General features: G+C 39.0%; 1 protein-coding gene and 1 pseudogene across 1 annotated transcript; one reads left to right on the top strand and one right to left on the bottom strand.

Annotated features, from left to right (window-relative positions):
* Positions 1-1,995: 1,995 nt before the first annotated feature.
* Positions 1,996-2,824, bottom strand: LOC105868475 (coiled-coil-helix-coiled-coil-helix domain-containing protein 2 pseudogene; annotated as a pseudogene).
* Positions 2,825-13,030: 10,206 nt separating this feature from the next.
* On the top strand, positions 13,031-13,969 carry LOC105859211 (olfactory receptor 4F21-like). Its single transcript, XM_012742854.2, has one exon. The coding sequence runs from the start codon at positions 13,031-13,033 to the stop codon at positions 13,967-13,969; it is 939 nt and encodes a 312-aa protein (XP_012598308.2).
* Positions 13,970-14,413: the final 444 nt, after the last annotated feature.

The following is a 14,413-nucleotide window of genomic DNA, read 5'->3' as shown; positions in this document are numbered from 1 at the left end:
GAAGTAATCTTTTTTTCCTTAACAATACATGAACTTCCAAAGAGAATTTTCCCAGACAGAAAAAAGTGCTTCCCCCAGAGAAAGCACTAGGGATTTTAAAAAATCATAGTGAGTAGGAAGAACTATGCCGAGGTAGCATGATCACAGATAATCCAGAGAGGTTAACAGCTCAGTACTTATAAAGGGCACCGCTATAAAGCGATTCTCCTTGTTTTAATATGGGTATGAGAATTTAACATAAGAGTTCTTGAACAAAACTGTGATGTTTTAATAGCACTTCATTTGCAAGAACCAGAGGGAAATTGTTTTTAATTCAGCCTTAGTTTTTGCATTAATAGATTGCTGAATTATATTTTCTTAACGTATTATTTTATTTATTTATTGTTAAATTTTTATTTATTTTGGAGATAGAGTCTCACTTTGTTGTCCTGGTTAAAATGCAGGGGCATCATCATACGTAGCTCACTGTAACCCCAAACTCCCAGGCTTAAGCAATCCTCCGCCTCAGTCTTCCAAGTAACTGGGACTACAGGCATGTGCTGCCACATTTGGCTAATTTTTCTATTTTTTGTAGAGATGGGGTCTCACTGTTGCTCAGGCTGGTCTCGAACTCCTGACCTCAAGCCATCCTCCTGCCTCAGCCTCCCAGAGTGCTAGGATTACAGGCATGAGTCACTATGCTCAGCTCTTAATGTTTTAGAAAGTAAGTATAGAAAAACAATGCAGTATTGGAAGAGATAAAAACAGATTTAAAATGTTTTGCTTACTCGTATGGAAGAATTAAAGCTAAGAAGTTGAATCAAGAAACATTTAATAGAATCTGAGGGTATTTTGTAAATGAAAAAAACAAATTAAAAAAAAAAAAAAGAAAGAAACATTTAAGGGCCAGGCGCAGTGGCTCACGCCTGTAATCCTAGCACTCTGGAAGGCTGAGGCGGGAGGATAGCTCAAGGTCAGGAGGAGTTCAAGAAACATTTAAGGAGAACTTTGATTAGTTCTCTCTCTATATATAACACAAATTAGAGAGTAAATTTATAAGTGGAGAACTGATTACATGGTATAGAAAATTCCTAATACAATTTTCAAAACATTGTTAACTGTCTGTTTTAGATACTGACTTTTCTGGAAGGGAAAGGCTGATTATATAACCAATAAGCAGCCCTGGGAGCTTGCTTTGTCAGTAGCCATTACTGAAATATGTTTTGAGGGAGACCTCTAAAGCAAGAGAAAAAGATCTGTTTGTTATCTTGGCTTGTAGAGAGCTCTTAAGTGTTTAAGGAAATAGAACCAATCATTTATTTAAAGAAAGTAGTGAAAAAAAAAAAAAAAACTTTTCTTCATGAAATAATCTAAGAACACCCCAAACGTCATTTTGGTTTTCTATATTTCTTTCAAAGTGATAGTACTAGTTTGGGCTAAATCACGCAAAGACGATAAGATTTTCCTTCTTCCTTGGTTATGATTTGCAATCATTCTTTAGAGGGCATCTTACCAAATCTTGTAATAGATGTTTAGAAACTGAGCAGAAGATTATAATTATTTAATTGTAAGACAAAATCAAACACTATCTAAAGGAATGCAACAAAATGCAATGATCAACAATGAAAAAAACATAATGACTAGAGTCCAAGCAAAAATTACTAGGTATGAAATAAATAGGAAAACACAACCCCTAGAGGAAAAATAAATAGAAACAGATCCAGAAAAGCCAGAAATGATGAAGCTTTCAGAAAAGAATGTTAAAGACTTAATAAGGAACATCACAATCAAATTGCTGAACACCAGTGATGAAGAGAAAAATGTAAAGATAGCCAGATAGAAAAGAATTTATTGCACATAGAAGGGAAGCAAATAACTTCTCATCAGAAATTATGTAAGTTAGAAGATAATGGAATAATATTAAAGTTTCTAAAAAACAAAACAAAACAAATCTACTGTCAATCTAGAACTTCATTCAGTGAAAATATCTTTCAAAATTAAAGGTGAAATAAAGACTTTTTCTTTTTTCTTTTTTTTTTGGAAGGAAATAAATCACTTTATTTAATTACTTTGCAAAAACATCACAACAGCTGGTTTAAGGAGGCCACACCAACCAACAGTTGCCCAGCCCCCCCAATTCTTTACCATCTCAATGAACTTCTACACAGTAAGAATACCCTCTACCACTGCAATTCTGAAGCAAGGAAGCTATTAAATGACAGAGGAGAGGTTTAACTGATGATTTTACACTTTATGCTTTCACTATTAATTACTAAATTAACTTGCTCTTGAGAGCCGATTTTTCATTTCTTCAGTTTGAACTTCTTGATTAAGATAATCCGTTCGCAAGTCTGCACTGTTTCAGCACTTCACTGAAACCCTCACAGAGCTTTAGGTCGCTCTGGTTCTGGGCACATTCCAAAAACTGTTTTATCTCATAGTAGCAAGGGCCAGCCTGCTGCTGCTGTGCCAGCTGGCTTCCCTGAGGCTCCTGGTAAGTGATGTCAGGGTTTGATGGCTCGGCGTTACGTCCTCCACTGAAACACCCAGTCATGGCATGACCCAGTGTGTGCCCAACTGCAGAGCCCACAGCCACACCTGCTGCAGTGGTTGCCATCTGGGCCATGAGACCTGGCTGCCGGGGTGCAGCAGCAGGTGAGCCAACTGCAGATGGTGGGGCTGCTGCTGGTGGCTGAGCTGCTGGTGCTGGCCTGGGTGCAGTTCTCATCTGAGGGGCGGAGGGGCCATGCGGGAGGTGCGGCTTCGGCTTCCACGCGGCATTGCAAGCGCACTGCGGCTCGGCGACTAGAACTGCGACGACCCACGAAGAGCACAGCGGCTTCTGTAAGACTTTTTCTTTTTTTGATTATTGTATAATCAACATTACTAGACTAAGCACTCACAGGAAAGCAATGGTCAGAAAAATTAGAAAATTTAAAATGGAGTATCTCATTAAAGCAGAATTTCTTCCCAACAATAAAAAATGAAAATGAGAGCTGGGCATAATGGTACATGTCTATAATCCCAGCTACTCAGGAGACTGAGGTGGAAGAATTACTTGAGGCCAGAAGTTTGAGATCAGCCTGGGCAACATAGTGAGACCCCATTTCTCTAAAAAAGAAAAAAAAAGGATAATTATCTGGGTGTGGTGATGCATGCTTCTAGTTCCAGCTACTCAGGAGGCTAAGGTGGGAGGATTGCTTGAGCTCAGGAGTTTGAGGCTGCAGTGAGCTTTGATTATGCCACTGCACTCCAGCCTGGGTGATAGAGCAAGAACCTGTTTCTCAAATAAATAAATGAGTAGATAAATAAAAAGAATTTTAGAAGTGAAAGACAAAGAATAGGTGATATGAAAATAATAGAAAATAAAAACATGAAAATTAGGGCTATAGCCAAAGTAAATTTCCAAGTGGCTCATTTGTTAGCCAAGCAAGGAAAGACATTTATCAATGGTGAATTAATTAAATCTTTTTTGATTGTTGCAGCCCAAGAAATGTGTCCAGATAAAATATACTTGCCTAAAACTATAACTTTATAGTGAGAACAGTTTCTTGAAGAGTTGAGGGCATTGGAACACTAATAGTTAATTCAAAAACAAGCAAATTATTTCAAGTGGTTTTCTTTGGTTCTTGACAAGTTGATAAATGTTACTGATACTTTTCAGTTGTCATTTATTTTAGGAGTCAATGCTGAGTTCGAAGTGGCTGAAAAATTAGCCTTTATGAATAGTTTGTGTGGAACAACTATAAGTGAGACTATTTTCAGAGTTGAGAAAACACAAATTTGGTATAATCTGAAGTGGAACTGCTAAGATTTGTCACAACTGATGGTGGTAAAAATATATATGATGCAGTAAAAGTCCTCACAGGATACATTTATAAAGCTTTTGAAAATGTAAGGTGTTGAAAACCTGTGCTTATTCATTACATTATTCATCAGCAAGTACTTTGTAGAACATGTTTGAATTTATCATGTGTTTATTGAACCAGTAGTGCCAATGGTAAACTTTATTCACTATTGTGGACATACAATTGTTTAGTAGGTTCCATGAATTTTGGTTAGAAATATAAGCTGAATAGCCTGACTTTCTCCCACACACAGCACTGATAGCCTAGCAGTGGTAAAGTCTTACTGTAATTTTTTTTTTCTCTAGAGACAGGGTCTTGCTCTGTCACCCAGGCTAGAGTGCAGTGGCATGATCATAACTCATGCAATCTTCAACTCTTGGGCTCAAGCAGTCCTCCCACTTCAGCCTACAAAGTAGCTGGAACTACAGGCTCATGCCACCACACACAGCTAGTTACTGCAATTTTTTGAGCTCAGGGTCAAGGTTGACATTTTTATTATCCAATATGGATCAATTAGTTCCATATAAGAGAAGAAAAGAAAGACACAATATATCTAGATTTCAATAAAGTGTCTCTTAGGTTATTCTAACAGAAAAAATGAAAAACTGTGAATTCTCTTGAAATACAATTAGATAAGTTTGAGACTTCAGGGATACATTACCCATAGAGTATCAACGTAAAGGGTATATAGCATGGAAAATTAAATGTACTTATTCCGCTGCTATTTTTCAACAGTTTTGCCAGTCATTTAGATATAAATGGAAAGGGTTAGAGTTTAGTGTTAAATAATGAGAAAGGGTTATATTGGTTACAAACTTACCTTAAATCAAAGACATTGGAGTTTCCCACCCTCAACCCCTCAAGACCAACAAAAGCTCAGCCTTCTTAAATAAAAACACAAGGAGAATCACAATACCACTTTGCTATGTATTCCCAAGTGGCTAATATCCCTTTTGTATATCACCCTCTGTCCTCTTTGACAATAAGCTGGTCTATGATTTTTGGTCATATCTTCTCTCATTAGCCCAAGGTGCCCATAATTATTTCCAGGAACCCCATTTCTGCAAACCACAGCCCCCCATGCACAAACTGCTGGCAAGCCCCTGAGTGTGTTACACTATTTCAGATTTTTTGTGTCTTTACATATACTGCTTCCTCCGTCATATTAGTTGGCCAATTTCTTTCTATTTATAGTAGAGACAGGGTCTCGCTCTTGCTCAGGCTGGTTTCGAACTCCTGACCTTGAGCAATAGGCCCGCCTTGGCCTCCCAGAGTGCTAGGATTACAGGCGTGAGCCACTGCGCCTGGCTCCTTCCTCTTATTTTTAATCATCATGTATAATAGAACAATAGAGCTTGATATATTAGAATCCCAATTAGTGTTTGTAGAAGTGAATTGAACCCATGGTCCTCTCATCCTTTTTGCTATGGTCTTGCTCAGTGGTCTATAAACATTTAAAGAAAAATATTTTCTCAAGAGAACTCAGTAGACACTGTAAAGGCCATCACTGAAACAGAAAATACACTAAACCTCATAAAAATTGCATAAATATTGGTTTGGCAGAGTAATAGGCATTTAGAGGCAGAACATTGATGTCAACTCTTTGATCAATAGGTGAACTCAGGATAGGGTGAAGAACAATAGGTCTTATTTTTGGTGTCTTTTTTTTTTTTTTTGGACTGTTGTTGTATATCCTAAATCCCAGCATATGCTTGTTTTTCTTTTCTCAACCCTGCCCAAATGCAGATATCTAGAAAATGTTTCTACTGTATATGTTTTTGTATGTCTTGCGTTTGTGTCTAAGAAAGGACAATAAAGACGATTTTCATTAAAAAGTAATTAAAGGATATTTCCACGAATCTTATGCTTTTACCTTTGCCTCAACCCCTGAGGTATAAAAATAACTTGATAAAACTTACTTATTCCTGAGGGATCCTTTCCCCGGGGTGACCCATTAATTGCCTCCTCCTATGTTGCTTTGGGAAAAATCAGTCTTATTCTATGAGACCATTCCAAGCACAGACTGCAGTCATATTGGCCTTCCATGCTCTATTTAGTACCACTTTTTACCACCCTTGTATTGTGAATTAGCTATCCCTTTTCTCCTCTGGGCTCATGTAAAATAGCTCCAAATGCCAGATGTGATTTTTCTGAAGAAGCTGCTACTGCAGATCTGCTAGAGAACAGGTGGGTGAGAAGGATGGGCAGAACAGATTCAATCAGATTATTGTGTTTCACTAAGAGATTTTCTGGTAACTAAACCACAGTCTGAAATCACCACTGGATATAGGAGAAGAGGATACCCAGAAGAGAAAGAGTTGAGAATAGAGATTGAGTTAATGGGCAGGGTTTGACAAATATCTGCGGGGAACTTATTTTGGTATTTAAACAGGGACAGAGTCAGGTATTTAAGGGTAAGAACCATCATGTGGTGAAATCCTGTCATTTGCAACAACATGGATAGAACTAGAGGACATTATTTTGACTGAAATAAGCCAGGCACAGAAAGACAAATATTGCATGTTCTCACTCACATGTGAGAGCTAAAAACAACAACAACAAAAACTGAACTAATGGAGACAGAGAGTAGAGTGATAATTACCAGAAGCTGGGAAGGACAGTGAGGAGGGGGGAGCGGGACGGTCAATGGGTACAAAAATACAGTTAGATAGAAGAAATAAGATCTGGTGTTTGGTATCACAAGAGGGCAACTATAGCTAACAATAATTTATTGTAGGCCGGGCGTGGTGGCTCACGCCTGTAATCCTAGCACTCTGGGAGGCTGAGGCGGGCAGATTGCTCAAGGTCAGGAGTTCAAAACCAGCCTGAGCAAGACCCTGTCTCTACTAAAAATAGAAAGAAATTAATTGACCAACTAAAAATATATATAGAAAAAATTAGCCAGCCGGGCATGGTGGCACATGCCTGTAGTCCCAGCTACTTGGGAGGCTGAGGCAGCAGGATCACTTGAGCCCAGGAGTTTGAGGTTGCTGTGAGCGAGGCTGATGCCATGGCACTCATTATAGTCTGGGCAACAAAGTGAGACTCTGTCTCAAAAAAAATATATATTAATTTATTGTATATTTTACAATAACTAAAAGAGTGGAATTGGAGTGTTCCTAACACAAAAAAATGGTAAATGCTTGAGGTGATGGCTATCCTAATTACAATGATTTGACCATTATACATGTGTGCTCATATGAAAATATCACATGTATCCCAAAAATAGGTACAACTTTTATGCATCCATAATAATAATAATAATAATAATAATAACTTTTTTGATAGTTTAAGGTAAATTTTAATAGATTTATAAAAATCATACATACAAAACATGTTAAACTAACCACTATGACTATAAAATACCTTTTGTACACTTTACCATGTGTATAAATTAATAACAATAAAATTAAAATTAAAAATTAAAAAAAAGGAACCATGATGTGGGAGAATCTGGCATGAGCCAAGATTTCACAGGAGTGTAAATAACACTAGGATGCTTAGAGTTAGCTTCTAATTCAGATTAGTTTGGCAGTAAACATCCACTCCAGAGTAGCAGGTAATGGTATTTGGGAAAATCAGTCCAAATACCTGGTAATGATATTTGGTCTCAGTTATAGAAAGCAACTTCTATGTGGACCAAGCAAATAGAAGAATGCAGCTCAGATGGTGTTTGACAAAGAAGCAGGAGAAGCATTTTTTCCTCCTATACTGACCATTTAATGAGTTATTATAACAAAGGACTGAAGAGAACAAATATGAATTGATTGTGAAGGGCAAAATATTTCCTCTAATTTTCTCAGTTGGACCCCAGTCTTCTGATATAGTCAAAAAACTTTGATATCTGGGTTAGGTTCATTTTTGTTCGTACACCCATTTTTTAAATTCAACAAAAACCATTTCTTTGGCTTCTGTTATGTTTCCAGTACAGTGCTGGGTACTGGGATTATAGAAAGAAAGGTTTCTTTCCCCGCTGAGCTCACAGCTTGGTGTAGGAGATAAAAAAGAAAACTTTCTGTCACTGTGCAGCTAGAGCCAGAACAGCTGTGGGGTGGAAAAGTAAGTAAGGGAGGATTGCTCTTTAGGGAAATGTTGCATTAAAAAAGAAGTGGAAAAAATAGGGGAAACTTCAGTTTTAAATTAAGGGTCTGCCATTTTCTATGCATCAGGGTTTCTGTTCAATATTTTCTGAGAAGTAAAGCTCAGGTCTTGTCTTGGTGTGATTAGCTTCTCCTTCTAAAGTCTTGTGCTGGGTGTGGCTTGGGCCCAGGAGGGGAACAAGATTTTTGTTTTTTAGCTAAAAGCATTGGGGAGGTTTTGAGAGATATGTGGCTTTTAAGCGTGGCTGTGAAAAACAGGCAACATTTCAGAATAGATGGGGTAGGGTATTTTATGAGGAGGGGATACTTTGAGCAAAAGGAGGAAAAGAGTTTTAGGGATGTCAAGGAGACCAGTTTGGGTGAAGATAGGGTGAGACAGTGTTGGAGCTAGAACACAGGGACCTGTTGAATAGCATGGTTGCTCTTTAGCCAATGGACAGTCCCTGAGGATTTTGAGTGGTAGAGAGGCATAATTAGTGTTTTCAGAACATTAATCTGCTATAGAATGGGCTGGAGTGGCAGGGACTGGAAACTGAGCTACATCCAAACCATGATTTGAGATGTGCCCTTTCCTTCCCTACAATGCTCACCACGTCCATTAGTTGTGAGTTTACCCACCGCCAACCCTCTACCCCCCCCAAATATTACTACTGTGTGAGCACCTCAATGCTGATCAGTCAGTGCCAGTTTGATGGCAAGTACATGTGGTGCCTATTCTTCCATTCTTGTGATACCTCATTTTGGAGGATGGGCTCAAGTTTAGTATGTCTCTACTTTTGTGGTGTTTTGGTTCCTATAGCCTTGTAGCATAATTTGAATTCATGCAATGTGATGCCTCTAGACTGTTCTTTTTGCTTAAGATTGCTTTTGCTGTTCAGGCTCTTTTGTGGTTCCAAATGAAGCTTAGGATTATTTTTTCTAGATATGCAAAATATGATGCTGGTATTTTGATGAGAATTGCATTGATTCTGTAAATCACTTTGGGGAGTACAGACATTTTAATGATGTTGATTCTACCAATCCATGAACATGGGATGTTTTTCCATTTGGTTGTTTCATCAGTGTTTTATAGTTCCCCTGATAGAGAGATCTTTCACTTCCTTGGTTAAGTATATTCCTAAGTATTTTATTTCCTTTGTAGCTATTGTAAATGGTATTGAGTCCTTTATTTGACTCTCAGTTTGACTGTTATTAGTATATAGAAATACAACTGCTTTGTATACATTGATTTGGTAATCTGAGACTTATACTGAATTTATTTATTAATTCTAGGAGTCTTTTGGTGGAGTCCTTACACCAGATACAAGATCATATTGTTGGCCGGGCGCTGTGGCTCACGCCTGTAATCCTAGCTCTTGGGAGGCCGAGGCGGGCGGATTGCTCAAGGTCAGGAGTTCAAAACCAGCCTGAGCAAGAGCGAGACCCCGTCTCTACTATAAACAGAAAGAAATTAATTGGCCAACTGATATATATATAAAAAAAAATTAGCCGGGCATAGTGGCGCATGCCTGTAGTCCCAGCTACTCGGGAGGCTGAGGCAGAAGGATCACTCGAGCCCAGGAGTTTGAGGTTGCTGTGAGCTAGGCTGACGCCACGGCACTCACTCTAGCCTGGACAACAAAGTGAAACTCTGTCTCAAAAAAAAAAAAAAAAACAAAAACAAAACAACAAAAAAAAAAGATCATATTGTTGGCAAATAGGGATAGTTTGACTTCTTCTTTCTCGATTTGCATACCCTTTATTTATTTCATTTTCTTTTCCAATGGCTTTGGATAGGACTTCTAATATTCTGGTGACTAAATGTGGTGACAGTGGGCATACTTGTCTTGTTTCAGTTCTTAGAAAGAATGCTTTGAACTTTTCCCCATTCATCACGATGTTGTCTGTGTGTTTGTCATACATGGCTTTCATAATTTGAAGTATGTTCCTTCTATGCTTTGTTTGTTGAGGGTTTTTTATCATGAAAGGGTGCTGGATTTTGTTGGATGCCTTTTCTGCATCTATTGATATGATTATATGGTCTCTGTTTTTCCTTCTGTTTTTGTAAGGAATCATATTTATTGATTTGTGTATGTTGAATCCCTAAGATGAAACCCATTTGGTCATGGTGAACTTACCTTTTTGATACGCTGTTGAATTCAGTTTGCCAGTATTTTGTTGAGGATTTTTGCATCTACATTCTTAAAGGATATTGGCCTACAATTTTCTCTTTTTGTTGTGTCCTTTCTTGGCTTGGGGATTAAGGTAATAGTGCCTTTGTAGAATTAATTAGGGAGGTTTCTCTCCTTGATGTTATGGAATAATTCATGTAGGATACATGCCAGTTCTTATTTATATAACTGGTAGAATTCAGCTGTATATATTTCTGGTCTGGTGCTTTTTTTTCTTGGGAAATTTTTTATTACTGCTTCAATTTCATTGCCCATTATTGACTTGTTCAGGATTTCTATTTCTTCCTGATTCAGGCTTGGGAGGTTGCTTGCTTCCAGGAATTTATCCATTTGATCTGGTTTTCTAGTTTTTGTGCATAGAGGTTTTTGTGGTATTCACAGATGCTTATTTTGTATTTCTGTGATATCAGTTGTAATGTTTCTTTTTTTATTTCTGATTGAATTTATTTGAGTTTTTTTCTCTTCTATTTCTGTTTAATCTGGCTAGTGGTCTATCTATTTTGTTTATCATTTCAAAGTATTAACTCTTTTGTATTGGTTTTTTTTTTTTTTTTTGGTTTCCATTTTGTTTAGTTCTGCTCTGAGCACTGTTATTTCCTCTGCTGGCTTTGGGTTTGGTTTGTTTTACTTTTTCTAGTTCCTTTAGATGTAAAGTGAAGTTGTTAATCTGTGATCATTCTCTGTTTTTGATGTAAGCATTTAAAGTTGTGAATTTTCCGTTTAGCACTGCTTTTACTATATCCCATAGATTTTTATACATATGCGTCCCCTTTGTTGTTCAGTTCAAAGAATCTTTTTATTTCTATCTTAATTTCCATCCTCAGCAGCAAGTTGTTTAATTTTCATGTGAAGTGGTGCATTGGTCCCTGGGCTACTGTTCAAAGCTCAGGTGAGGAGCTGGTGAGTCTCTCTCCATGGAGATGGGTGGTGCTAGAGATTGCTCTGCCCTGGTTTCCCCATGGTGGTGGCAGTGTCTGCTTGGCAAGGCTATCTAGGCAGTGGCTATGGGTGTCAAGGCTGCAGGCATTTGTTCCACCCACATGCAGGTGCAATGGTGGCATGCGGCAGGGGCAGCTTATGGCTAATAGGTCTGTCATGGAGCACTGGGCCACAGGCATGGTGCCAGGAGGCATGCAGGACTGTGGGGACAGGCCTCCAGGTGGCTAGGGTTCTCTCCCCATGCAGATCCCACTAAAGCTGTTGCCATGGAGTTCTCGGGTGGTATTGGCAGCTGTTCTGTTTTCATACCCCAGTGGGGAGCACTTAGCTCTCCATCCTGGGGCATGTGAGAGCATCTGCTCTCCCTGTTCCCTCCCCAGCCTGGCAGGGGTATTGTGGAGGCAGTTGTAGTGAAGCTGATTGCTGTGTAGACTAGATGCTCTGGACCTGAGATCTCAGAATGGCGTCAGTTACAGCAACCCAGGAACAGAAACCAAAAGGTTCCTACTATGCCCACTCTCTGGTGCAACGTTACTGTACAGTTTCTAGGCAGCTTTCTGATCAGAACAGAGGCCGACAGTGGTGGTGGGAGCTCCCTCACAGCTTGGGTTGCAGTGTCTGCAGGGGGAGCCTAGAGCTCTTCTCTGAACTTTCTCCATGTGTGGACACATCCTCCAGGTACCTTTTGATCTTTTCTAGTAGATCACCCTATATCCCTGTCCTTCACTTCCTATCGCTTCTGTGATGATTTACAATGCTCTCTCCAAGAAGGTCCATTCATAGGTGGGCATCTACTTGCAACTTTCAACCTCTCCTTGAGAGTGGCATATGCATGCTGCTTCCAGTCCTTCACCTTGGTTGGATTCTCTCCAGTGAAATTTTAAACAGATTAAATAATAAAAACGGAAATTGGTGAAAGATAGGGTGAGATTAGGACCAGTGGACTTGGAGCCTTTCCCAACTCTATTTAAGTGCCACTGTGGTCATGGTTTGACTGTGTGGAAATAGGTGATATTTCAATTTTAAAATTTGTTCATTTTCTTTATATATTTTTTTATTTAAAGAAAATATGATAGTTCAAACAATTTGGTTGCATTTTATATCTTTGCCTAGCAAGGATTAGAGTTATGCCCTTCCCCTCCACAATGCTCACCACATCCCTCAGATGTGGGTCTACCCTCCCAACCCCCGAATTCCTGGTGAACCCCACCACCATTTGAGCACTATAGTGTTAATCAGTCAGTACCAATTTGATGGCGAGTACATGTGGAACCCGTTCTTCCATTTTCTTTCTTACTTGGAAATTCATTTTAAATAGCCATTGTTGTGGTTTCTATTGTGTCAACTAGGTTAGGCTGAGCTATATTCCTCAGAAGTCCCTTTTCTGTATGTTTCCAACTCGGGTGAGCTGCAAAAGAGATTCTTTTGCAAGATTTTGAGGGAAGAAGTGAAATGGCAGCTATCTTTGCAGGTCATACTTGTTTCTCTGTGAGTTTATCTCATTGATGTGAAGCAGTGCCTGGGATTGCAAAAGCAACACCTTCCTTGGGATCCTCCATTAGGTTCATTGACTTGTAGACCAGGTATGTGCGTTTATCCCTGTGACAAATGATCCTGGCTTCTGCAGTACACCTATGCCGTCAAGGTCAGAGGCAATGAGAACTGACACCAGTTTTAGTCTGTCCTTGTGGACTGTAGCTCTTGCTTGTGGGTTCCTATTTATTCTTGATTTCCCCAACTTTCTATCTGTCTTCCCTTCCTGACTGCTTGTCTTGTGGTCTTCAACTACAGCATCAGAAGCAAAATAAATTGACATATTGATTGCTGAACCAGCTTCTGTGATTACCTAAAGTCAACTTCCTGTAACATTTCCTTATCATATTATTTCCTAGTGGTTCTGTCTGTCTAATGGAACCCTGATACATCCAGTAATTCTACTTTCTTATTTCTTCTGTTCTTTCAGGCAAATATGGAGCCCAAAATGACTGAGACCATGGGGGGAGGAAATTATTCGGTGGTGCATGAGATTGTGTTGGTGGGATTTACCAGTTCTTTGGAGATGCAACTTGTCCTCTTTCTAATTTTCTCCATGTTCTATGTAGCAGGTATTTTAGGAAACCTCTTCATTGTGCTCACCGTGATCTCTGACTCCCATTTGCACTCCCCCATGTATTTCCTGCTGGCCAATCTCTCCTTTATTGACATGTGGGTTTCCTCCATTACAGTTCCCAAGATGATTTATGATCTTTTCAAAGAGAGAAAAGTAATCTCTTTCCAAGGCTGCATTACTCAGATGTTCTTCATTCATGTTATTGGAGGAACTGAGATGGTCTTGCTTATTGTCATGGCCCTTGACCGATATGTTGCTATATGTAGGCCTCTCCACTACCTGACCATCATGAACTTCAGAACTTGTACTTTCCTCTTGGTGGCTGCCTGGACCATTGGAATCACCCATTCATTGATCCAACTTGTATTTGTTGTAAACCTACCATTCTGTGGCCCCAATGAAGTGGATAGCTTTTACTGTGATCTTCCTCGATTCATTAGGCTTGCCTGTACGGTCATCTACAGATTGGAGCTCACAGTCACTGCCAACAGTGGTTTCATCTCTCTGGGAACTTTTTTAATTTTGATTATCTCCTATATCTTCATCCTGGTCACCGTTTGGCAACATTCTTCAGGTGGCTTGTCCAAAGCCCTCTCTACACTGTCAGCGCACATGACAGTGGTGGTCTTATATTTTGGTCCATGCATCTTTGTGTATTCATGGCCATTTCTCACAGTGCCTGTGGATAAATTCCTTGCCATTTTTGATGTAATAATTACTCCATTTCTGAACCCTGCCATCTATACTTTCAGGAATAAAGAGATGAAGGTGGCGATGAGGAGAATATTCAGCCAGATATTGAGTATCTGGAAGCTGTTTTAAGTGATTTTGATATCAAGAAAGGCAAGCATCTCAAAAATTCCTGGCCTATGTTACAGACACAAATCCAAAGAAACATAACATCATAGATGCTTTGCTTGCTAGTTTAATTACCAATGTGAAAGATTCTCTTAATGTATTTTTTGACCATATCAAGGAGGAAAGAGAATTCTGGACTGGCCTATTATATCCTGCTTTGCATTTTGAGGATGATCCTCCCTTGTCAGATTGAATTTTGGGGTTTTGTGATGCAGAGTCTAAATAAAAGTGCTTTGGAAACATAAGAAAATTTGCAATTGTTAGGGCTAGCTTTTGTTTTTCCTGGGGTTTTCACATGTGTGGAAACAGACATGTGAAGAAAACATGAAAGAAAACAGATGAAAGGTTTTTAAAGAAATATTATTATCTATAAATTACCCTTCAATATATATTGCCCTTCAGCAAACA

Source organism: Microcebus murinus, chromosome 6 (genome assembly GCF_040939455.1).
Source record: "Microcebus murinus isolate Inina chromosome 6, M.murinus_Inina_mat1.0, whole genome shotgun sequence".
Classification (NCBI taxonomy): domain Eukaryota; kingdom Metazoa; phylum Chordata; class Mammalia; order Primates; family Cheirogaleidae; genus Microcebus; species Microcebus murinus.
This window is presented reverse-complemented; position numbering and strand designations above follow the sequence as displayed.